Genomic DNA, 23876 nt, shown 5'->3' on the forward strand with positions numbered 1-23876 from the left:
GCCCACCACTTCTGGGACGGGAGTGGATCCGGAAAATAAAGATGGATTGGCATGCACTAAACACCATGACGGTGGAGCCCGAAAAAGAGGACGTCAAACCTGAACGGTTGGCCAGAATATTAGACGAAGCTAAAGAGGTATTCCAGCAAGGACTGGGAAAGCTACGAGGTATTAAAGCAAAGGTCAAGATTGCAGAACATGCAAGCCCAAAGTTTTGTAAGGCCAGGTCGGTACCGTATGCAATACGACCAGTAGTGGAGGCAGAACTAGAAGAACTTGAACGATCAGGGGTTCTGTCAAAAGTAGACCACAGTGAGTGGGCCACGGCCATTGTACCCGTCATGAAATCCTCACCAAGTAGTAAGCCAGGGGGACCGGGGAAGGTCCGTATCTGCGGGGATTTCAAGATCACAGTGAACCCGGTGCTTCAGTCGGTACAATACCCGCTGCCAAGGATTGAAGATATTTTCGCTTCGTTGGCTGGAGGAAAACACTTCACGAAGATAGACCTAGCTCAGGCATATTTACAGATGGAGGTTGAGGAAGAGTCACGCCAATACCTAACTATCAATACCCACAGAGGGTTGTACCGTTATAACAGACTGGTCTTTGGAGTGGCTTCGGCACCAGCAATTTGGCAGAGGGCCATGGAACAGGTGTTACAAGGAATTCCAAGCACGCAGTGCTATTTGGATGATATCCTAATCACGGGAATGGATGAAGAGGAACACCTCACGAATTTGAAACTGGTACTCACCAGGTTAAAGGAGTATGGCCTTAGGGTTAACCGCAATAAGTGTGAGTTTTTCCAAAAACGAATCTCATACTGCGGTCATATCATTGACCGCGAGGGACTACATAAATCACCGGAGAAGATAGAAGCAGTCGTGAAGGCTCCCGCTCCAGGGAACGTGTCACAGTTACGATCATTCTTGGGGTTAATCAATTACTACCACAAGTTCCTACCAAATTTGTCCACGGTGCTGCATCCACTGAATGAGCTGTTGCGAAAGGAGACACCATGGAAGTGGAGTGAGGAGTGCAAAAAGGCTTTTCGCAGAAGCAAGGAGTTGATTACCTCTGAAGAAGTGTTGGCTCATTTCAACCCAGCATTACCCCTTCGGCTGGCGTGTGATGCTTCACCGTACGGAATTGGAGCAGTACTTTCGCACAGGCTACCAAATGGCTCGGAAAGGCCAGTGGCTTTTGCGTCCCGATCTTTGACACCCGCGGAGCGAAATTACGCCCAGATAGACAGGGAGGCCCTCAGTCTTGTGTGGGGCGTGAAGAAATTCAACCATTACTTGCAATGTAAGAGGTTCACATTGCTGACAGACCACCAGCCGTTGGTGTCCATATTTAACCCGAACAAGGCCGTGTCCAACATGACAGCACAAAGGCTACAAAGATGGTCAGTCTTACTTGGGGCACACCAGTATGATATTGAATACAAACGGTCCAAGCAACATGGAAACGCTGATGGGCTATCACGCTTACCATTGCCAATGGTAGAAGAAGCGAGGACAGTAGACCCAGTAGAGTTGTTCCACTCATCAATAGTGGAGTGTTTGCCGATCACGAACTCAATGATCGAAAATGAGACAAGGAATGACCCGACTCTTTCACGAGTCTATGACTTAACGGTGGAGGGATGGCCAGCGCAGTGCGAACCAACACTGCAAGCATTCGCACAGAGGAAAGCACAACTGTCTGTGTGTCGAGGAACCCTGATGTGTGGGTCTAGAGTGGTGATTCCACCCAAACTCCAAAAGAAAATACTCAAGGAGCTGCACGAAGGACACCTGGGGGGCGTAAAGATGAAGAACCTAGCTAGGGCGTTTGTGTGGTGGCCAGGCATCGATGGGGACATAGAGGAGATAACGAAGAATTGCCTAGGATGTCAGAGGGTTCAGAACGCGCCACCACAGGCTCCTCTGCACCCATGGGAGTGGCCCTCATCTCCCTGGCAAAGAGTACACATCGACTTTGCGGGGCCTTTCATGGACTCGATGTTCTTAATAGCGGTAGATGCCCACTCCAAGTGGCCGGAAGTAATTAAGATGACCACCACCACGACGGAAAAAACCATTACGGTGCTAAGGACAATGTTTGCGCGGAATGGTCTGCCAGAACAGGTCTGTTCCGATAATGGGCCGCAATTTGTGTCTGAGGAATTTAAGAAATTTCTAAAAAGCAATGGGGTTAAACATTACACATCAGCCCCATACCATCCCGCCTCCAATGGACTGGCTGAAAGATTTGTCCAGACCTTCAAGAAGGCCATAAAGGCCATGAGTAATGAAGACATAAGTTTACAGCATAAGGTGGATAGCTTTTTGTTGGCCTATCGAAATGCAACACATGCGGTCACGAATCAAACTCCCGCAATGATGTTTTGCAATAGACGCCTAAGATGCCGGCTGGATTTGCTCAAACCAAACGTAAGAAGGGACGTAGAGAACCGGCAATTCCAGGGCATGAATGAAAGGGCCACCAGATCTTTCCAGATGGGGCAACAAGTTTTGGCCCGGGACTACCGTACGGAGAAATGGCAGCCTGGAACTATTAAAAAAAGGCTAGGACCGTTGATGTACACGGTGGACATTGGGGACAAGGTAATAAGGCGCCATGTTGACCAGATCATAGGGTCCGCCACAAATGAGCAGCCGACTTCACCACCTTACCCGAGTAATGTTGAAACTGAAGTACCCAGAACACCTACTTCTGATCTAGTAATACTAGAATCAGATAAACCTGACACTGTTGTTCCAGCTGAATCGACTTTACCAGAGACACCTACTGGACCGCTGGGAATGACGACACCACTGCGGCGTTATCCGGACAGAATCCGGAAACCTCCACAGAGACTGAACCTGTAAACTGTTTCCACTAAGAGTATGTTGCAACTGTTCCTACGGAGACTGAATCTGTGATCTGTTTTGACATGAAGTTATATATGTTATTATGTTATGTTAAACATGAAGTTATATGACGTTGACTCCATCGAGAGTATATCTGCAAACTGTCTATATAAGTTGAAGATTGTATGTTTAACGGGATTCTGTAAGTAATAAGCTAGAAAGGGAGGAGTGTTGTGTATGTAACCGTTTACCTTTAAGGGAACTATAGAATGTAACCGTTCGCCTTTAAGAGCACTACTTTAGGGTGGCACTATTTATTGGCTCATGTATACTGTAATACCGATAGTGACCACACCAGTATATAAGGGTTGGAATACGTTAACTAGGGCAGAAATCGCCCAGACCTCTGAATAGTAAAGACCTGTTTTGTTTGTACTTCTAAAGTCTCTGAAGTTATTTACTGCACAACCTACAGACTTTACACTACCCTTTCTCCCTTCAAATCCTATTCTAATGCATAAAAAGTTGGACTGAAATGATTATTCAGTTGTTGTACTATTTATCATCAAGAACCTTGCTACAGGAAACTTTGGTTTATCTGGAGGTTGTATGTCCGGAAACCTCGATCTAACGGCAGAAATCGCAGCTGTTTTGTTAGTTTTTTTTTCTTCTCCTAGCATTTTTTTTTAAACAGTCAGTCTCTGGAAAGCCTCTCTGAAGCTGTTGCTAAGCTACAGAGACGCTTCCAAGGTACGGGCCGACTGTTTACAAGCTGTTGCTAAGCAACAGTGTTTGTTGTCAGATATGGAGATGAAAACCTCCGTATCCTTCAACATTAGCGCTGGTCTGTCCGGAAGTTTTCATAGATCGGCATCACGCCGGTCCCGTCAGTGCCGGATATCGCGAAGTTTACTGTACAACAATCAAGTCATTTTTTCTTCTTTAACATTTGCTTGTTCAGTTGAATAGTCCCTTAATATAAAAAGTAAACAGTTTAAATTAGATCATTAGCAAAGATGCTATACAATGCTTTTTTTTAGGACGGCTCTTAAATCAAATAGATTTAAAAGCATGATCATCTAAAAGCTGATCTAAGCATACAAAATAATTTTGGCAATCTGCCGCAGAATATTTCAACATTGACAAATGCAATGAATCAAAGTTAGAGCTTTCAATTATTATTTCAAAGTAAAAAAGGAATTAAAGCCTTTCTAGATTTTGGGTAGTCCTCAAACTTCTCTAGATAAAACCTGGAAAAGCAAGAAAACAAATAGAAATTAAAGAAAAACCACAACAGTTGTCCAGTAAACCTTCACGATCAATGCATTGATACTTTTCCCTTCCAGAAAATATCGAACACAATTTTGAACCATTGTTGAAATGATGCAAGCTGCAAATAGTTATTTCAATACTGCAAGACCTGTGCTGTGTACACTCAATTCATGTTGAATTCAGTCTTTTGTGAACATCTTTGGATTTAAAAGTAAGAGGCAAGTTGGCTGTACTGGCCACAGGAATTTTATTAAGAGAACAAAAGAACTTACATTTATGGACGTGTTTATTCGCAACACCAAAAGCTCTGATTGGTCCCCTTGGAGGACCAGACACACCCAGCAGTTTCTCTGGAATGTGTAATTCGATCCTCCCTACCTACGTAATCAGTTGTTCTACAAAGTGTAATTCGAGCCATTCTGACTGCCTACTCCAGACAGAACAGATCGAGACTTTGTTCAAAAGAAAAATAGCCTACATGTAATTTCACCAAGAGTTAGACAAAGTTCAGAATCATAGAATAGTACAGCACCAGAGGAGGCCATCACTGTAAAAAATGCAAAAGAAAAGTTGTGGTTTAGCTCCTCAAAATTACCTGTGATGTTGCAAAGCACGAGTTCCTAAACAAAGGGCTGAGAAAATGGCAAAAGCAAAGGCTGGGAAGGTCCAAGTTGCTATGGAATAACCAAACCACTCCACGATCTCACCAAAGTAGTTTGCCACGGAGACATATTCAAATAATCCTCCTGAAACAAAAGAAAAAATTGCCAGGAAGGTTTTAGCAGTTTACGATTGTAGAAACAGGAAGTGCAACTTCCTATGTAATTTCTACCGTCACTGAATATTACAGGGCATGGCTAATGGTGCAAATCAATTAGTGTCAGAAGAGTCGGATGCCTTAGTTATTATGCACAGCAAAAACAAAAACAAAAGTTTGCCTTCATTTCTATGGTGGGAGATGCTTAAAGTGCCAACTTTCATTTCAATATACATACATATGCACATAATAAATAAAATAAAAAAGTGGTACCAAGTAGGTTGGTGCAACAAACAAGGCACTTATCACTGCTCCATTCGCTGCTGATTGTCTGGGTTCACTTTGAAGCTGTTGCTGCAAAATCAGTTAGGCTGACTAAATTGAAAACCATCACAGTCTCGGTGTTTGAAAGAAAAGACGAGTGATTAGTACTAAAGCAGTTTCTCTTTTCCTCTCCTTTCTCCGCCTCTCTCACATCCCATTTAAAAAAAAATCAGCATCAGGCGCTCCCGGGCCAAATACAGCACAGGCAGCTGCCAAGTTCCCTAAACTCTGCCAGAAGGAATTGTGGTGAAATTAAGCCACACCATTAGCGTGTTAAATAAATTTCTCTTGGCCGCTACATTAATGAAAACAGGTTAATGGTTCTTAAATGAAGAAAAACAATGAAACTTGAAGACCTTTAGCTCACTTAAACAGAGTCTCTGAGCTAAATCCAGAAATAGCAACAGAATTTTATACACATGGACTTGTTACCAGTGTGTAATTTAACCCAACTTAAAGAGCACCTCCTACTGCACCATTGTGAAAGTTTTTCACTTCCCACAGTAGCCAACCTTTCGCACCTCTTAAAAATTTAGTGCCAAATTATGGGAGATTTTGTATCAGGAACGGGATTGAAACTCACTTCCTGTGGGCCCCTTGTAGACTGGTCTGTAATCTGAGCCAGAGTTGGATTCAAACCCGGTACCAGAGACAAAAAGGACAATATGCTCACTTTATAAAAACAAAAGTTGCCAGACTGTAGGCGAAAGCATCTAAAATGTTAGATGCTACAGTCATTATGCTAAGCCAAGCGTAAAACTCCTTTGGTTCGAGTTGCCAACTTTCTGGATTTAGCACGGAGACTCTGTTCAAGTGAGCAAAAGGTCTTCAAGTTTCATAGTTTTTTCCTGATTTAAGATCCTGTTCATCAGAGGGAGATTTGAAAATGGCAACTTCATATGGTTAAAGTCTCAGTAAATTTGAAGTCAGGGGGCAGTAGCGTCAACATGGGTCTGGACCTGCAGTTTAATTGAAGAGAGAATTGCACGATGTTAATCGATGAGTAATATTGGAGGTTTACCAAGTCAGCTGACTGAAATTGTTATTGAAGAGAAAGCAACTATAATCGCATAGGTTTTAAGAACAGAAGTGCAAGTCTTACCCAGAAGTACCAGCATGATCAATTAAGGTTATTTCATCTAACCTCCATGACAGAATAGCACATTTACAACATTTATCCACTTAAGTATTAAAATGACAAGTGTTTCCAAATCATAAATCACCTGTACAGAGAAACTGAAGTGCAATAAAAAAAATGTTCGTGATTTTCTTTTACACAACTTCAAGAGGAAAGTTTCGATGGGGTCTAGAACGAGGGTCACAGTCTCAGGATACGGGACATTTAGGACTGAGATGAGGAGAAATTTCTTCACTCAGGGTGGTGAACCTGTGGAATTCTCTACCACAGAAGGCTGTGGAGGCCAAGTCCCTGAATATATTTAAGATGGAGATAGATAGATTTCTAGACACAAAAGGCATCAAGGGGTATGGGGAGAGAGTGGGAATATGGTATCGAGATAGAGGATCAGCCATGATCATATTGAATGGCGGAGCAGGCTCGAAGGGCCGACTCCTGCTCCTATTTTTCTACGGAACCTTTGACTATGGCATTGGGTTAAAAAAGACAATTTAATTCACAACAACTGTACCAACTGCACTTTTACAATAAATACTAGCACTTCCACAACATTTGCTGGTGGAATTTAGCTAAAATGTAATAAACTATACTGTGCTTTTCCTGGTACTTGCATTTCAGAGTGGTGACAAAAAAAAAATTAGGAAACAAACATTAGTAAATGACCAGTCATTAACTTTTAGCATATGGACAGGAGCTGAAAAAGAGAGTTGCAATTGATGGCTATGCTGTGGATAGATGCTAAATGCAAGACTGAATTACTGGTCTAAGGAAAGATAAAAGATGGAGGGTGGAAAATAAAAAAAGTTACCTGTAGGAATTTTGTAAGTTGCATCTCCAGGTGTTCTCAACTTCCGCAATAAATGATCACTATGGACATTGAAGGCCATTCCCAGTAAGAATAGCATCAGCCCTACAATATAGAAAGATTCTTCATTTCTTTGCGCACAATCGGAAAAACACACTCAGCTCTGAACAATGTTCTGTCCACCACTTCAGTGCTGCATCAGTCTTCACTTCTAAAGTCCATAATCTTAAGACTCCAGTATGGCATTATCTAATTTACCTGGTCTTCTCTTCTACCCTTTTCAACTTGTGTCCAGCGCTACAGACCTTGGCGCACCCATATTTCTCAAGGGAGTGGCAGGAGCCCAAAATAAGTGAATGGTGTTGATGTTCCCAAATTTACCCAAGGGCATCAGATGAATCTTCAACTCCCTTCCCTTTTTAACCACATATTCACGCAAGGATTGGAATGAAGATTTACCATTCACATCCAAGATTGGCAAGATGCTAACTCGCTCCTAACCCAGTCACAATTGTATTAGGTTATACATGCCCATCACTACTGGAACTCAGTGCAACACTACTAAATGTAAAATCAGAGTTGAAGTCAGACAGGTGTGTTAACTAACAATTGTATTTATAACATCTAGAACAACTAATAGCACAAGGTTGAAGAATTGCAATAAGCATTTTTCCCCACATCATTTGACGCAGAGTCTAAAATAATTGGCATCCAGTCCAAATACTGAGGTTTACTTAATAAAAGTATGGTAGAACTACGTTCAATGTCCAAAACTGAGGAGAAGCTAAGGCTAAGTTAAACAGTTCATTTTCAATGAGTCACTGACAAGTTTCAGCATTCCCTCTGAAACAGGAACATAAAGCATACAACCTCTTCCTTTTAATAGGCTGGCTGCTATCGCATCGGCTTCATCTGGGGGAGGCTCAGTGTGATGAAATATTTCCATTCATCACTGCCTGTGACTGAGATCGGTTTCAGTGTCATTTCCCTTCCCCCAGACCTCATTGTATTGTGTACTAGAATGTGCTGTATTGTATACTGGAATGTGCTGGAATGTGCTGTGTGTAGGGCTCCGCCCATACCTGGCCCCGTTTGTAAGCTAACTCAGTCTGGCCTCAGTCTCCAGAAGGAAGACATCTCTCTCTCTTACGTGTTACGTTCTAAGTTAATAAAAGCCTTGTTTTGTTCTGCTAACTTCGAGTCTCGGAATTATTGAGGCACATCAATTTTATTAACTTATTTTTCAACACTATGGATCAACTCCTGAAACCCGAACGTTTGGATTTGGATCAACATGCTCCGGACGCATCAGCACGCTTCGGACACTGGTTTGAGTGTATGGAATTCTTCCTGGACAATTCCGCAGCCGTCAAAGACGCTACGGACGCTGCGAGGATGAGACTCGGAATTCTGCGGAATTGGGTAAGCCACCGGGTTTACCCCCTCATCCAAGACGCCGAGACGTACCTGGCCACCTGCGACATCTTAAAGGCGCATTACCAGCAGCCTACGAATGAGGTGTATGCTAGGCACCTGCTCGCCACCCGCGCACAGCGACCTGGGGAATCGGTGGAGGAGTTCCTAAGCACCCTGAAAATGCTTGGCAAAGACTGCAAGTGCCGAGATGTAAAAGCCGCAGTGTACACTGACGAGCTTGTTCGCGATGCCTTCATCACAGGCCTCAGCTCCACTTACATCCGGCAAAGACTGCTGGAAAAAACGGGGTTGGACCTGAAACAGGCTGCGGACACCGCGCGATCCCTGGATGTGGCCCAGAGAAACTCGGGCGCCTACTCTTCAGCCCGCGCCGTCCACGCCGCCACGTGTGCACCGAGGGCGCCGCCATCTTGGAAGGCATCTTCCCCGCCCGACAGCCCGACACCGGCTGGGCCCCGCTCTCCCCCCGGAAGCCCTACGACAGCCGCGATGCGTCAGGGACCCAACTGCTACTTCTGCGGGCAGCCAAAGCACACCAGAAACCTGTGCCCGGCGAAAGGCACCACCTGCTTTAAGTGCGGTAAGAAGGGGCACTTCGGGAAGGTGTGCAGAGGGAACCCCGCCGGAAAACCAACCGCCGGAAAACCCGCCACCGCCGCGTGTGCGCCGTGGGAGCGGCCATCTTGGACGCCATCTTGCCCGACCTCGTGGGGTCCGCCATCTTGTGAGCAGACAGCGTGGACGCCATCTTGTATCGATCAGGGCCCTACAGTGGCATCGGTCACAGTGGACCAGACCAGGCCGCACCCGCTATCCAGATCAATGGTGGACATCGAGGTAAACGGGTGCCGGGTTAAATGCTTAATTGACAGTGGAAGCACGGAGAGCTTTATCCACCCAGAACTGGCACAACAACTCTCCCTAAAGGTGGTCCCTACTCAGGGTACCATCTCTATGGCTGACAAAACCCAGACATCGACCATTCTGGGTTACTGCACGGTACAATTGTGCGTTAACGGAACTGTATATGATAATTTTAAAGTATTAATCATGAAGAACCTATGTGCGAGCGTGATCTTGGGCCTGGATTTCCAGTGCAACCACCAAAGCATCACGCTCAAGTACGGTGGGTCCCAGCCGCCCCTCACAGTGTGCGGTCTGGCTACCCTGAAGGTAAAGCCGCCTTCGCTATTCGCGAACCTTACCCCTAACTGCCGGCCAATAGCGACCAAAAGCAGGAGGTACAGCTGGGAGGACAGGCGGTTTATCGCGACCGAGGTAGACAGGCTCCTGAAAGAGCGCATTACTGAACGCAGCAATAGCCCGTGGCGCGCCCAAGTGGTGGCGGTAAGGGGTAGCGAGAAGAAACGGATGGTGATCGACTATAGTCAAACGATCAACAGGTACACCCTACTAGACGCCTACCCGCTACCCCGCATATCAGAAATGGTGAACCAAATCGCCCAATACCGGGTGTTCTCCACCATCGACCTCAAGTCAGCGTACCACCAGCTCCCTATCAGACCAGAGGACCGCCCGTACACCGCCTTCGAGGCGAACGGACGCCTCTACCAATTCCTCAGAGTCCCCTTTGGGGTGACGAATGGGGTCTCGGTCTTCCAGAGGGAGATGGACCGCATGGTCGATGACCACCACTTGCAGGCAACCTTCCCCTACCTCGACAACGTCACCATCTGCGGTCACAACCAGCAGGATCACGACTCGAACCTCGAGAGGTTCCTGAAAACCGCACAAAAACTCAACCTCACCTACAACGAGGACAAGTGCATTTACAACACCACGCGCCTCTGCATACTAGGCAGCGTGGTGGAGAATGGGGAAATCGGACCAGACCCCGACCGATTGCGCCCCCTACGGGAGCTGCCCCTGCCCAACACTCCCAAAGCCCTGAAAAGGTGCCTGGGGTTATTTTCTTATTATTCCCAATGGGTCCCCAACTACTCCGACAAAGCCCGCCCCCTCTTGAAAGCATCCTCTTTCCCGCTCTCTGCTGAGGCCCACGCCGCCTTCAAAAGCATTAAGCAGGATATTGAGCGGGCCACGCTACAGGCAGTGGACGAGAACACTCCATTTCAAGTGGAAAGTGATGCGTCTGACTTCGCCTTGGCGGCCACCCTCAACCAGGTGGGGCGGCCCGTAGCTTTCTTCTCGAGGACCCTCCAAGGGCCCGAGATCAGACACTCCTCCGTGGAAAAGGAGGCCCAAGCCATCGTGGAGGCAGTGCGCCACTGGCGCCACTACCTAGCCGGCAAACGCTTCACCCTACTTACCGACCAGCGGTCGGTAGCGTTTATGTTCAATAATAAACAGAGGGGGAAGATTAAAAATGATAAGATTCTTAGGTGGCGGATCGAGCTCTCCACCTTCGAGTACGACATCATTTACCGGCCAGGGGCCCTTAACGAATCCCCTGACGCCCTCTCACGAGGGATGTGCGCCAGCACCACCGGGGATCGGCTACAGACCCTCCACAACGACCTCTGCCACCCAGGGGTCACGCGGCTGTTCCACTTCATAAAGTCCCGTAACTTACCCTACTCGATTGAGGAAGTTCGGTCCCTGACCAGGAACTGCCGCACTTGCGCTGAGTGCAAGCCTCGGTTCTACCGCCCAGATAGAGCCCACTTAATCAAAGCTACACGGCCCTTTGAGCGGCTCAGCTTAGATTTCAAGGGCCCCCTCCCGTCCGTCGACCGCAATGTTTACTTCCTGAACATTGTGGACGAATACTCCCGGTTCCCATTCGCCTTCCCCTGCCCAGACATGACCAGCGCCACGGTCATTAAATGCCTCAACAGCCTGTTCGGTATGCCGAGCTACATCCATACGGATAGGGGGGCGTCCTTCATGAGTGAAGAGCTACGCCAGTACATGCTGTCCAGGGGGATTGCCACAAGCCGTACCACCAGCTACAACCCCCGGGGTAACGGCCAAGTGGAGCGAGAGAACGGGACAGTATGGAAAGCAGTCACTCTAGCTCTAAGGACCAAGGGCCTCCCTATCTCCCGCTGGCAGGAAGTCCTCTCGGATGTGCTCCATTCGATACGGTCGCTATTGTGTACGGCCACTAATACCACGCCTCATGAACGAATGTTTGTCTTTCCCCGGAAATCCACCTCAGGCGTATCCATGCCGTCATGGCTCTCCAACCCAGGTCCGGTACTCGTGCGAAGGCATGTGAGGGGCCACAAGACGGACCCTCTCGTGGAGCCAGTACACCTACTCCACGCCAACCCCCAATACGCATCTGTCCGGCACGCCGACGGAAGGGAGGACACCGTGTCCATAAAAGACGTCGCCCCAGCCGGCATCGACAACAACCACGGCAATAGCGGCAACGACGATCACAGCAACTCTTACCCACCCACTACTCTTTCATCACCCCCGGAAGAACACCGACCAACGGCACCCCCACCAACTACCCCTTCAACAACCCTGGCGGCACCCCCGGCAGAGACCCAGGAGGCTACCGGGGACACCCAGCCGACACCCGCGGCACCGCAACAGCCACGTCGGTCGCAGAGGACTATCAAACCCGCGAACAGACTAAATCTATAGAAGGGGTGAATGTGATGAAATATTTCCATTCATCACTGCCTGTGACTGAGATCGGTTTCAGTGTCATTTCCCTTCCCCCAGACCTCATTGTATTGTGTACTGGAATGTGCTGTATTGTATACTGGAATGTGCTGGAATGTGCTGTGTGTAGGGCTCCGCCCATACCTGGCCCCGTTTGTAAGCTAACTCAGTCTGGCCTCAGTCTCCAGAAGGAAGACATCTCTCTCTCTTACGTGTTACGTTCTAAGTTAATAAAAGCCTTGTTTTGTTCTGCTAACTTCGAGTCTCGGAATTATTGAGGCACATCACTCAGTATCTGCCCGAGAAGATAGTCACCCATGGCCCGTCACTGCCTACCTTCTTTGGTCGCTTTCTCATTCTAGCTTAACTAATCTTTCATTTACACATTATCCCTTTGCACTGTATAGCTACTTTATGTCTCTGAACCCAGAGAGAGAGAATAATCTACTAGTAAAAGCTGTGGTGCACTTTACAAGTCTGTTCAAAGAAACTCAACATTTCTTAAATCTTCCAACTTTTAATCTCGATACTTTTCACAGAACTGCTTGAACTTACAATAGTTAGTTACTTTCATAAATACAGGTGAGGAAGTATTAGCGAGAATTCTTGGCGGAGGGAGAGAGAAAACCAGCTAGTGTTCGGTTGGCTATCCAGTGACACCTGCTTGAAGGTGTGAGACTAGATTATTAGGTGATGTTTGAATTGGGATCATTTGTTATGAATATCACAGTGGAGTGGCTGCTGTCACTTGCTGTTGTGGCTCACAAGCAATGAATGGCTATTTGGGCACTGTTGGAATGTTACAGGTGTATGTCTTCAAGAGAGATGCGGGAGAGGTGTTGGGAGGGTGGAAAAAGAAAGGTTGGAACACAAACTTCTGTAATACAGCTGCCCATTTTGATTTAAACAGAAGAGCATTGCCTGAGGAATTTGGAGGGGGAAGGATCCAGTGGTCGTGGTCCATTTAGGAACCAACAACATGGACAGAACTAGGAATGAGGTTCTGCTGGGGGAGTTTGAGCAGCTAGGTTCCAAATTAACATGCAGAACCTCAAAGGTAATAATTTCTAGATTGTTACCTGAGCCACGTGCAAATTGGCATAGGGACAGATAGATCAGAGAGTTAAATGCGTGGCTCAATGAGTGGTGTGGAAAGAAGGGGTTTCGATTGATGCGACACTGCCATCAGTACTGGGTAAAGAGGGAGCTGTTCCGTTGGGACGGGCTCCACTTAAACTGGGCTGGGACCAGTGTCCTGGCGAATCGAATAACTAGGGTGGTAGATAGGGCTTTAAACTAATGAAGGGGGGTGGGAGAATTTTAAAAAGGGTAAATTCAAAAGCAGTAAGAGAAATGTTAAGGCTGTAGAGCAGAGTAGTGATCGGGGTAAAGATAAGCAGAATTGGTCAGGAAGGGACAGAGAGATTAATAAAGGTAATAGGGCACCAGTGACTAAAGTGACACCAGGGAGAAATAGAAAAAAGTTAAAGCTAAAGACACTATATCTGAATGCACAAAGCGTTCACAACAAAATAGATGAATTAATAGCACAGGTAGAAATAAATGGGTTTGATTTAATAGCTATTACAGAGACGTGGTTGCAGAATGACCAAGGTTGGGAACTAAATATTCCAGGATATTTGACTTTTGGAAGAGACAGACAGAATGGAAAAGGAGGAGGTGGGGGGGGGGGGGTAACCCTGATAATAAAGGAGGGGATAAAGACAGTAGAGAGAAAGGATCTTGGCTCGGAAAAACAAAAAATGTAGAATCAGTTTGGGTGGAGCGAAGAAACATCAAGGGACAGAGAAATACTAGTGGGAGTAGTTTATAGGCCCCCGAACAGTAGTTGTAGTGTTGGGCAGAGTATAAATCAGGAAATTAGAGATGCATGTAACTGGAGCAATACAGTAATTATGGGGGTGTAGGAGTCTCTGCACTCCTAACAAAGAATCTATAACTTACTGGAAGTTAACAAACTGAATTTATTGTCTAAGAACTTTACAAAACAAGAAACTCCAGGAGAAGCTCAAAACAGGTCTTTTCTCTTTCAATCCACACGAGGACTGGCTGGCCCGGCCCTCTACCTCTGACATCTTGACGTTTCCCGCTGAAGGGGACGTCACGTGACCCACGTGATGACGTCATCGCGTCAGATCGCGATGTTGTCGATCTAGCTCTGTTTAACCAGAGCCAACTTGAAAGCTAATAACATTGGTTACAGACAATTAATGCTAGAGGTAATAACATTGGTTACAGACAATTATGTAAGTCACTGTAAGAGTCTCTTAGTGGTTTTGCCACATACGCCCCCCCAGAATTGTCTTTAACGAAAAGAGTCAATCGCTGAGGAGGTCGGACAAGTCTGTTGGACCGACTCCGAAATTCCCGGAAGCACCGATCGCCATCGCGGCTGCGGGGGAAGTACCGGGACCGGCGTGCTTCACTCGCGGCGGTCTGTTTGACGGTCTGGTAACAAAACTGCATGGCGAGCAGCAGCAGCGGGCCTTCGGGCCGAAACGGGCGTGGTAGTAGCAGAAACCGGTCGTCGGAGGCGCCTTTGTCGGAGCCGGGGCCGGGCTCTTCGTGGCGGGGCATTGCGCGAGGGCGCAGTATTGTTGCCGGACCACGTAAATCTTATCCGCCTCTTCGGCGCGCGCGACGCAGTCTGCGGTTTCTGCTCGGGCGAGGGACGCCTGTACTTGCTCAGGAAGTTGAGTAAGGAACAGTTCGCGAAACAGAAAGCACTGGGGCTCGGACCCCAGGAGAGTCAGCATATGACTCATCATTTCCGAGGGTTTGGCGTCTCCTAACCCTGGTAGAGCCAGTAAACGGCGAGCGCGCTCTGCTTTGGTGAGACCAAATACCTGCAGCAATCGTGTCTTGATGGCGACATACTTGTCAGCAGTCGGAGGACTCTCCAGCAGGCTGATGATTCTCGACGCCGTCGAGCTCTCGAGGGCGGAGACCACGTGGAGATATCTGGTCTGATCCTGAACGATGTTGCGGAGCTCAAATTGCGCCTCGGCTTGCACAAACCAAGAGGCTGCCTGTTGTTCCCAGCATTGGGGGAGCTTCAAGGCCACTGCATTGGCCTCCATCACTGGCCTGTGTTCGGCGTTCACCGCGAAAAACGATCACGAGGAATCGGGGTCACCAATGTAGGAGTCTCTGCACTCCTAACAAAGAATCTATAACTTACTGGAAGTTAACAAACTGAATTTATTGTCTAAGAACTTTACAAAACAAGAAACTACAGGAGAAGCTCAAAACAGGTCTTTTCTCTTTCAATCCACACGAGGACTGGCTGGCCCCGCCCTCTACCTCTGACGTCATGACGTTTCCCGCCGAAGGGGACATCATCGCGTCAGATCGCGATGTTGTCGATCTAGCTCTGTTTAACCAGAGCCAGCTTGAAAGGTAATAACATTGGTTACAGACAATTAATGCTAGAGGTAATAACATTGGTTACAGACAATTATGTAAGTCACTGTAAGAGTCTCTTAGTAGTTTTGCCACAGGGGACTTTAATCTACGTAATTTGCAGTAATAGTACAAAGGAAGAGTTCATGGAATGCATTCAAGATCGTTTTCTAGATCAGCATGTTGAGGAACCTACTAGGGAATTGGCTATTTTAGATCTAGTATTGTGCAATGAGACAGGGTTAATTGATAACCTTGTAATAAAGGAGCCTCTGGGGAGCAGTGATCATAATATGATGAATTTTATGTTACGTTTGAGAGTGATTTAGTTAAGTCTGAAACTAGTGTCCTAAATCAGAACAAAGCAAAACTATGTAGGTATGAGAGGCAAGTTGGCTAAGGTAGGTTGGGAAAATAGCTTAAAAGATATGACAATAGAAAAGCAATGGCAAATATTTAAAAAAATAATTCATAATTTGCAACGAATATACTTTCCCTTAAGGAATAAAAACACCATGGGAAAAATGCTCCACCCGTGGCTAACAAGAGAAATTAAAGATAGTATTAGATTAAAGAAAGAGGTCTATAACGTTGCCAAAAAAAGTAGTAAGCCTGAGGATTGGGAGGATTTTAGAATTCAGCAAAGGAGGACCAAAAAATTGATAAAGAAAGGGAAAATAGAAAATTAGAGTAAACTAGTGAGAGACATAAAACAGGCTGTAAAAGCTTCTATAGGTATATAAAAAGGAAAAGATTAGCAAAAGTAAACGTGGGTCCATTACAGGCTGAGACAGGATAAATTAAACAAATACTTTGGGCTGGATTTTCCTAAGCCCCTGGAGTCGGGTTGGAAGCGTGCGGGCGATAAAAATCGGAGATCCGGGGGTCCCGACCCCATCCCGCCTCCATGTCAATTTCATAGGAGTCGGGTTCCCGACAAGTGCTGGAACCCGACTCCCAGAGGCGGGAAGGGATTAAAGGCAATTAAACTGCCTGTTAACAGGTAGTTAACAGGTAGTTTTTTGCCTCTTCGCGATTTTTATTGCAGGTTTGTGGGCTTCCTGACAGCTCCAAACCACGAAAAGTTTGAGGCGGGACGTGGGTCTGAGGTCTTGGAGGGGTCCAGATGCCCAGTGTTCAGGTGAGCGAGGGGTGCAGGAGTGCAAAGGTAAGTGTTTTGCAAGTGTTTAAATAAGTTTAACTTACTTTTACTTACCTTTACAGGAGTCCTGCATTCCGGTGTCGGGAGTCGGCTGCAAGAACCACAGAAGCTCCGAATTAAAAAAAAAAAATCAGCTTCTTTGTTTCTACAGCAAAATGATTTTAAAGTTATCCTGAGAAAGGACTGAGGCTGAATTAGCAGTTTTTCAGTGCTTGACAGCTTCAAACAGCTGTTAAACACTGATATTTCATGTGCCAAAAGCTTTTGACAGATGAAATGTCAATCTCTGACGTCACCTGTTGCCGGGTGGCCCTTAATTGGCCTGCTGAGCCCACAGGGCGGGCTCAACAAGGTCAATCAGAGGAAAATCCAGTGGGTTGGCCACATCTCCATGGAGGCGGGACAACAAGCCCGAATGTGGGTTTCCCACCTCCAACCCGCCCCCGTAGCAAAATCCAGCCCTTTGTGTCTGTCTCCACAGAAGACGACGCAAAAAACATTCCAGAAATAGTGGAGAACCAAGGGTCTAGTGAGAATAAGGAACTGAAAGAAATTAGTATTAGTAAGGAAATAGGACTAGAGAAATAATGGGACTGAAAGCCGATTAAATCCCCTGGACCTGATGGCCTACATCCTAGGGTTTTAAAAGAGGTGGCTATAGAGATAGTGGATGCATTGGTTGTCATCTTCCAAAATTCCATAGATTCTGGAACAGTTCCCGCGAATTGGAAGGTAGCAAATGTAACCCCACTATTTAAGAAAGGAGGGCGAGAGAAAACGGGGAACTACAGACCAGTTAGCCTGACATCAGTCGTAGGGAAAATGCTAGAATCTATTATTAAGGATGTGGTAACAGGGCACTTAGAAAGTAATAATAGGATTGAACAGAGTCACAGATTTATGAAAGGGAAACCATGTTTGACAAATCTGTTTTGAGGTTGTAACCAGCAGGATAGATAAGGGGGCACCAGTGGATGTGGTGTATTTGGATTTTCAGAAGGCATTTGATAAGGTGCCACACAAGAGGTTATTAAACAAAATTAGGGCTCATGGGATTGGGGGTAATATACTAGCATGGATTGAGGATTGGTTAACGGACAGAAAACAGAGAGTAGGAATAAACGGGTCATTTTCGGGTTGGCAGGCTGTAACTAGTGGATCAGTGCTTGGGCCTCAGCTATTTACAATCGATATCAATGATTTGAATGAGGGGACCAAATGTAATATATCCAAGTTTGCTGATGATACAAAGCTAGGTGAGAATGTAAGTTGTGAGGAGGATGCAAAGAGGCTGCAAGGGGATATAAACAGGTTAAGTGAGTGGGCAAGAACATGGCAAACGGAATATAATGTGGAGAAATGTGAAGTTACCAACTTTGATAGGAAAAATAGAAAATCAGTATTTTTCTTTAATGATGAGAGATTGGGAAATGTTGGTGTTCAGAGGGACCTGGGTGTCCTTGTATACGAATCGCTGAAAGTTAATATGCAGGTACAGCAAGCAATTAGTAAAGCAATGGTATGTTGGCCTTTATTACAAAAGGATTTGAGTGCAAGAGTAAAGACGTCTTACTGCAATTATACAGGGCCTTGGTGAAACTACACTTGGAGTATTGTGCAGAGTTTTGGTCTCCTTACCTAAGGAAGGATATACTTGCTATAGAGGGAGTGCAATGAAGGTTCACCAGACTGATTCCTGGGATCGGGGGGGGGGGGGGGGGGTTGTCCTAATGAGGGGAGATTGAGTAGACTAGGCCTATATTCTCTAGAGTTTAGAAGAATGAGAGGTGATCTCATTGAAACATACAAAATTCTTAAGGGGCATGATAGGGTAGATGCAGGGAGGATGTTTCCCCTGGCTGGGAAGTCTAGAACCAGGGGTCACAGTCTCAGAATAAGGGGTCAGCCATTTAGGACTGATGAGGAGAAATTTCTTCATTCAGAGGGTGGTGAATCTTTGGAATTCTCTACCCCAGAGGGCTCAGTCGTTGCATATATTCAAGGCAGAGATCAATAGATTTTTGGATATTAAGCGAATCAAGGGATATGGGGATCGTGCAGGAAAGTGGAGTTGAGGTAGAAGATCAGCCATGATCTTATTGAATGGCGGAGCAGGCTCGAGGGGCCGTATGACCGACTCCTGCTGCTATTTCTTATGTTCTTACAGCTTCTTTTTAAAAGCCGCCCTCCCTAGAAGGCTTTTTAATACTTTCTTCGAAAGTTTCCAGTATGATTTGGACAGGTTGGGTGATTGGGCAGAAGCATGGCAGATGCAATATAACGTGGATAAATGCGAGGTTATCCACTTTGGTGTCAAAAACAGGAAGGCAGATTATTATCTGAATGGCAATAGATTGGGAGAAGGGGAAGTGCAACGAGACCTGGGTGTCCTTGTGCACCAGTCGCTGAAGGTAAGCATGCAGGCGCAGCAGGCGGTTAAGAAGGCAAATAGTATGCTGGCCTTTGTAGTGAGAGGGTTCGAGTACAGGAACAAGGATGTCTTGCTGCAGTTGTACAGGGCCTTGGTGAGACCACATCTTGAGTATTGTGTGCAGTTTTGGTCGCCTTATCTGAGGAAGGATGTTCTTGCCATGGAAGGAGTGCAGCGAAGATTCACCAGGCTGATACCTGGGATGGCAGGAATGACGTATGAGAGGTTGGGTTGATTGGGCTTATACTCGCTGGAGTTTAGAAGAATGAGAGGGGATCTCATTGAAACTTATAAAATTCTGACATGACTGGACAGACTAGATGCAGGAAGGATGTTCCCAATGGTCAGGGAGTACAGAACCAGGGGTCACAGTCTAAGGATAAGGGGTAAGCCATTTAGGACAGAAATGAGGAGAAATTTCTTCACCCAGAGAGTGGCGAACCTGTGGAATTCTCTACCACAGAAGGCAGCAGAGGCCAATTCATTAAATATATTCAAGAAGGAGTTGGATATATTTCTTAAGGCTAAAGGGATCAAGGGATATGGGGAGAAAGCAGGGACAGGGTACTGAATTTGGATGATCAGCCATGATCGCATTGAATGGCGGAGCAGGCTCGAGGGCCGAATGGCCTACTCCTGCTCCTATCTTCTATGTTTCTATGTTTATTGGGATGGGGAAAAACCAAGCCCATTTACAGGACCGAAATATTAATGGCCAAAATCAAGAGGATTAACTCTGCCAAATGAACCTTCCCAATATGTCTTTTAACTGGATAGGCATGTGTCAGAAACTATGATTGCCAGATGTCAACCAGTTTGACGAAGCAAGATGCTACACTTCTCTTTGCTGGGGCTCAGTTCATGACCAGGATGCTAAGGTTCTGACCAATTATTCCAAGGCTTTTCTTGTTGTTTGTTTAGAGGCACATAGTGCATTACCAAGATCACAATACCATAACCAGAGAGTTCTCATTTAGTCCAAGCCAAACAGGCACCATCACCACTGACTGTCTGATAACAACCAGGATGAGTCATTTTTGAATTTTTTTTGCACGATTCAAGTATTAACCCTTTGTTTTTACTGAATTTCTGTAGCGTGATTTAGAATGTCCAGCTTTCCTACAATGATATTAAACCAATACATTAAGGGTTCATGCCACCATCAGGGTACGGTAGCATAGTGGTAATTATACTGGACTAGTAATCCAGAGGCCTGAACTAATAATCCGGAGACACGAGTTTAAATTCAGTTAATTAAATAAATCTGGAATTTATAAAGCTAGTATCAGTAATGGTGACCATGAAACTACTGGATTGTCGTTAAAAACCCATCTGGTTCACTAATGTCCTTTAGGGAAGGAAATCTGCCGTCTTTACCCGGTCTGGCCTATATGTGACTCCAGACCCACAGCAATGTGGTTGACTCTTAGCTGCTCTCTGAAATGGCCTAGCCAGCCACTCAGTTGTACCAAACCGCTGCGACAAAGTCAGCACCATGGGAGCACCTTCAGCACAGACTGCAGCAATTCAAGGTGGCGGCTCACCACCATCTTCTCAAGGGCAATTAGGGATGGGCAATAAATGCCGGCCTTGCCAGCGACGCCCACATCCCATGAATGAATACATTTTAAAAAAACATCGGCAATTATCAGTTTTTTTTTAAAGAAAGGATCTCATTAACATCTTTAGTTTTTCTGCCTGCCTGTGATTTAAAAACAGCATTGATGCCATTATTGGATGGCACTGGGAAGTCTTATAGTGAAGGTATCCCTGCTGTCCTATTGTTGCTTCAGGATGAAGGCCAGAAGTCATTCTAGTTTGTACAGTTATTGCACAAGTATCTTTGGCAGATGGCACCAAGCTCTTCACTTGACTTCAGCAGGTCCCTATGCTACTGTGGGTAGCTGTTTTGCTTGTGTGGTCACTGAAAGGTGATGATAACTAGTTTCTAATGGTCAAACCCACACTTTTCCTTTTTCTAAACTGTAATAGCGGATGACTTTGGACTTTCCCCACACCTTTAGAGATATCCCGTTCTGTATTATTTTTCTGAATTTCAACAGGTTGCGTTTGGGTGAATATTAAAAATGTGGATGAAGTTACTAAGCTACAAGGGTTCTCTTCCTCTGCTCTGCTCTGGTCTTTTAGAGTGGGGTGGGGGGAAAGAGAACAACAACAAAAAAATAAAGAAACAGGACAACTATCTCAAAACATGCACTTCAAGAAAACAGCAAGAATAGTGGCCCTCTTAATCTGCTGTGAATGACTCAGTATAGATAAACATCTGGCTGGTGCCTGCAGACAAGTCATAATTATTCCAATTACATATTTGGTCCCAACAAGTGGATAGTTAATGAAAAGCATCAGACTAATTAACCTGCTAAAGTTGTCTGTTAGCCCCTGGTAGATTGGCAATTTACAAAACCCAAACAAACACTTAGCGTACATAATTATGCATTTAATAGCATTTGCCTTGCAGGCAGCCAGTTAAATAGTCCCCAAATATTTGCAGTACATTCTCCATGATTATTTTGGAGTCCAGATTGTAGAGGCACATATCTTTTATACAGTTTGCTTAGCCAGGAACCCTCAAATGTCTTGTTAGCAACTGGGGGGCCAATAGATTCTTCTCTAAATCTAAAGAAAAGCAAAATGCCCATTTCCCCATTGTAATCCACGAACTGCGAAGGAAATTGAGAGAGTGTGCTTGAAACATGCACCTGGAGAACCTAAAAATGTAAAAAGCTGTCTACATTATTAATTTGTGTGAATGATTATAATTTTTAAAGTACCAAGAGGGTACCTGTCCTTATTTTGGGTGAGTGACTGTGATGGGGAGGGGTTTATAACAGGAAATCAACTCCATCATCCATTCATATTTCTCATTGGCTGTGCCAATATCCATTCCATAAGCACACCCTTACTCCCTACTTTTTATGTACCCAATATCTAGGTAGGGTAGAGTGGAGCCTGAAGATCCAAACAGAAACTTCTGTTACTAGGACCACAATTCCACAGCCCTTGTGGCACATTCGTTGGGGATCCATGTGGCTTTTCAGGCTGGTAGGGGTTCCATCCGCTTCAAAAACAATGCAACCGATGATGGGGTTCCCCTAGGCTGGAAGCTCAGAGGCTTGGCAGATCTTCAAGGGTAGGCGAGCCAAGAAGAAAGAGGCATACCAGCCTCAGAGATGCTGGGTGTGGGGCCCAACTTGGGGGTCCATAGTTTCCTAAACTCTTGCTGTTATTTTCTCCTCCCCCTCCCAAACAAAAAGCAACACGCCAACCAATGTTCCCTCTAAGCTGCGCAGTAAACTGCAAGGTCCCGCGCAGGCCGCTCACCGGCTTTTACATTGTAAATACCGGGCATGCGCAGAAGTTTAAAGGGACCACACATTAAAAGAAATACCGTGGCTGCAGTGTGCACCATCTACAAGATTCACTGCAGCAACTCGCCAAGGCTTCTTCAGCAGCACCTCCCAAACCCGTGACCTCTTCCACCTAGAAAGACAAGGGCAGCAGGCGCATGGGAACACCACCACCTCCAAGTTCCCCTCCAAGTCACACACCATCCTTCATCGTCGCTGGGTCAAAATCCTGGAACTCCCTCCCTAACAGCGCTGTGGGAGCACCTTCACCACATGGACTGCAGCGGTTCAAGAAGGCGGCTCACCACCACCTTCTCAAAGGCAATTAGGGATGGGCAATAAATGCTGCCCTTGCCAGTGACGCCCAAATCCCATAAAAAACAAATTAAAAAAAAAGAAACAGGCTGCGCAGAACAAAGCACAGCTTCCAGGGAACATTGATGCCAACCCTTTTGCACGCATTACTAAGAGCCAACTAAATTTGACACGTTTCAAGACAAAGCAATGAGCGTGTGTTAGTGGTTTCTATTTGCTTTGCTGTCTAAAAATATTTACATAAGACTACCACATTTGAAGTGATATTTTGCATCCAGACAATAGTACATATCCTTTCTAACCTGGTTTTAACTCAAGCTAGCAATAACCACATTTGAAGTGACCAAACATATCTCAAAAGATCAGTAAGCTTTATGTTTTGAATTGTGACAGATCACTCCTTTGCCCGACTCACTCTGCGCCAACATGAAGAACTGACAGTCTTCTTCTTCGGCAGTCCCTCGGGAACCGAGGATGACTTGCTTCCACATTAAAAATGAGTTCTCAGGTGACTGATGAGTCCAATGCGGGACCTACAGTCTCTGTCACAGGTGGGGCAGGCAGTGGTTGAAGGGGCGGGTGGGTGGGGTGCTTGGGTTGACGTGCGCTCCTTGCGCTGCCTGCGCTTGGCTTCCGCTTGCTCCCGGCAAAGAGACTCGAGGTGTTCGGCGCCTTCCCGGATGCTTCTCCTCCACTTTGTGCGGTCTTGGGCCAGGGATTCCCAGGTGTCGGTGGGGATGTTACACTTTTTCAAGGAGGCTTTGAGGGTGTCCTTGAAGCGTTTCCTCCGCCCACCTGGGCCTCTCTTGCCGTGCCGGAGCTCCGAGTAGAGCGCTTGTTTTGGGAGTCTCGTATCGGGCATGCGGACAATGTGACCCGTCCATCGGTAGAACGCCACCCAAGGAGAGATAGCACCAGAGGGTTGCCATTGTGTGAACTGTTCAATCAGGAATAGGCAGCACCTTCAGTAGAGAAAGTTGAGG

General features: G+C 46.1%; 1 protein-coding gene across 1 annotated transcript in view; it reads right to left on the reverse strand.

The window, feature by feature from the left end:
• Positions 1–3099: 3099 nt before the first annotated feature.
• LOC147120955 (3-oxo-5-alpha-steroid 4-dehydrogenase 2-like) overlaps positions 3100–23876 on the reverse strand; it is a 70804-nt gene continuing 50027 nt past the window's right edge. Inside the window, exons 3-5 of the mRNA XM_085979807.1 lie at positions 7161–7262; positions 4729–4879; positions 3100–4111 (exon numbers count right to left, since the gene is read on the reverse strand). Coding sequence (XP_085835933.1) covers positions 4045–4111; positions 4729–4879; positions 7161–7262 — 320 coding nt within the window. The 3' untranslated portion in view covers positions 3100–4044. The remainder of the gene's footprint in view (positions 4112–4728; positions 4880–7160; positions 7263–23876) is intronic.

This window comes from Somniosus microcephalus, chromosome 3, assembly GCF_052327205.1.
Source record: "Somniosus microcephalus isolate GS21.2 chromosome 3, FLI_Smic_1.0, whole genome shotgun sequence".
Classification (NCBI taxonomy): domain Eukaryota; kingdom Metazoa; phylum Chordata; class Chondrichthyes; order Squaliformes; family Somniosidae; genus Somniosus; species Somniosus microcephalus.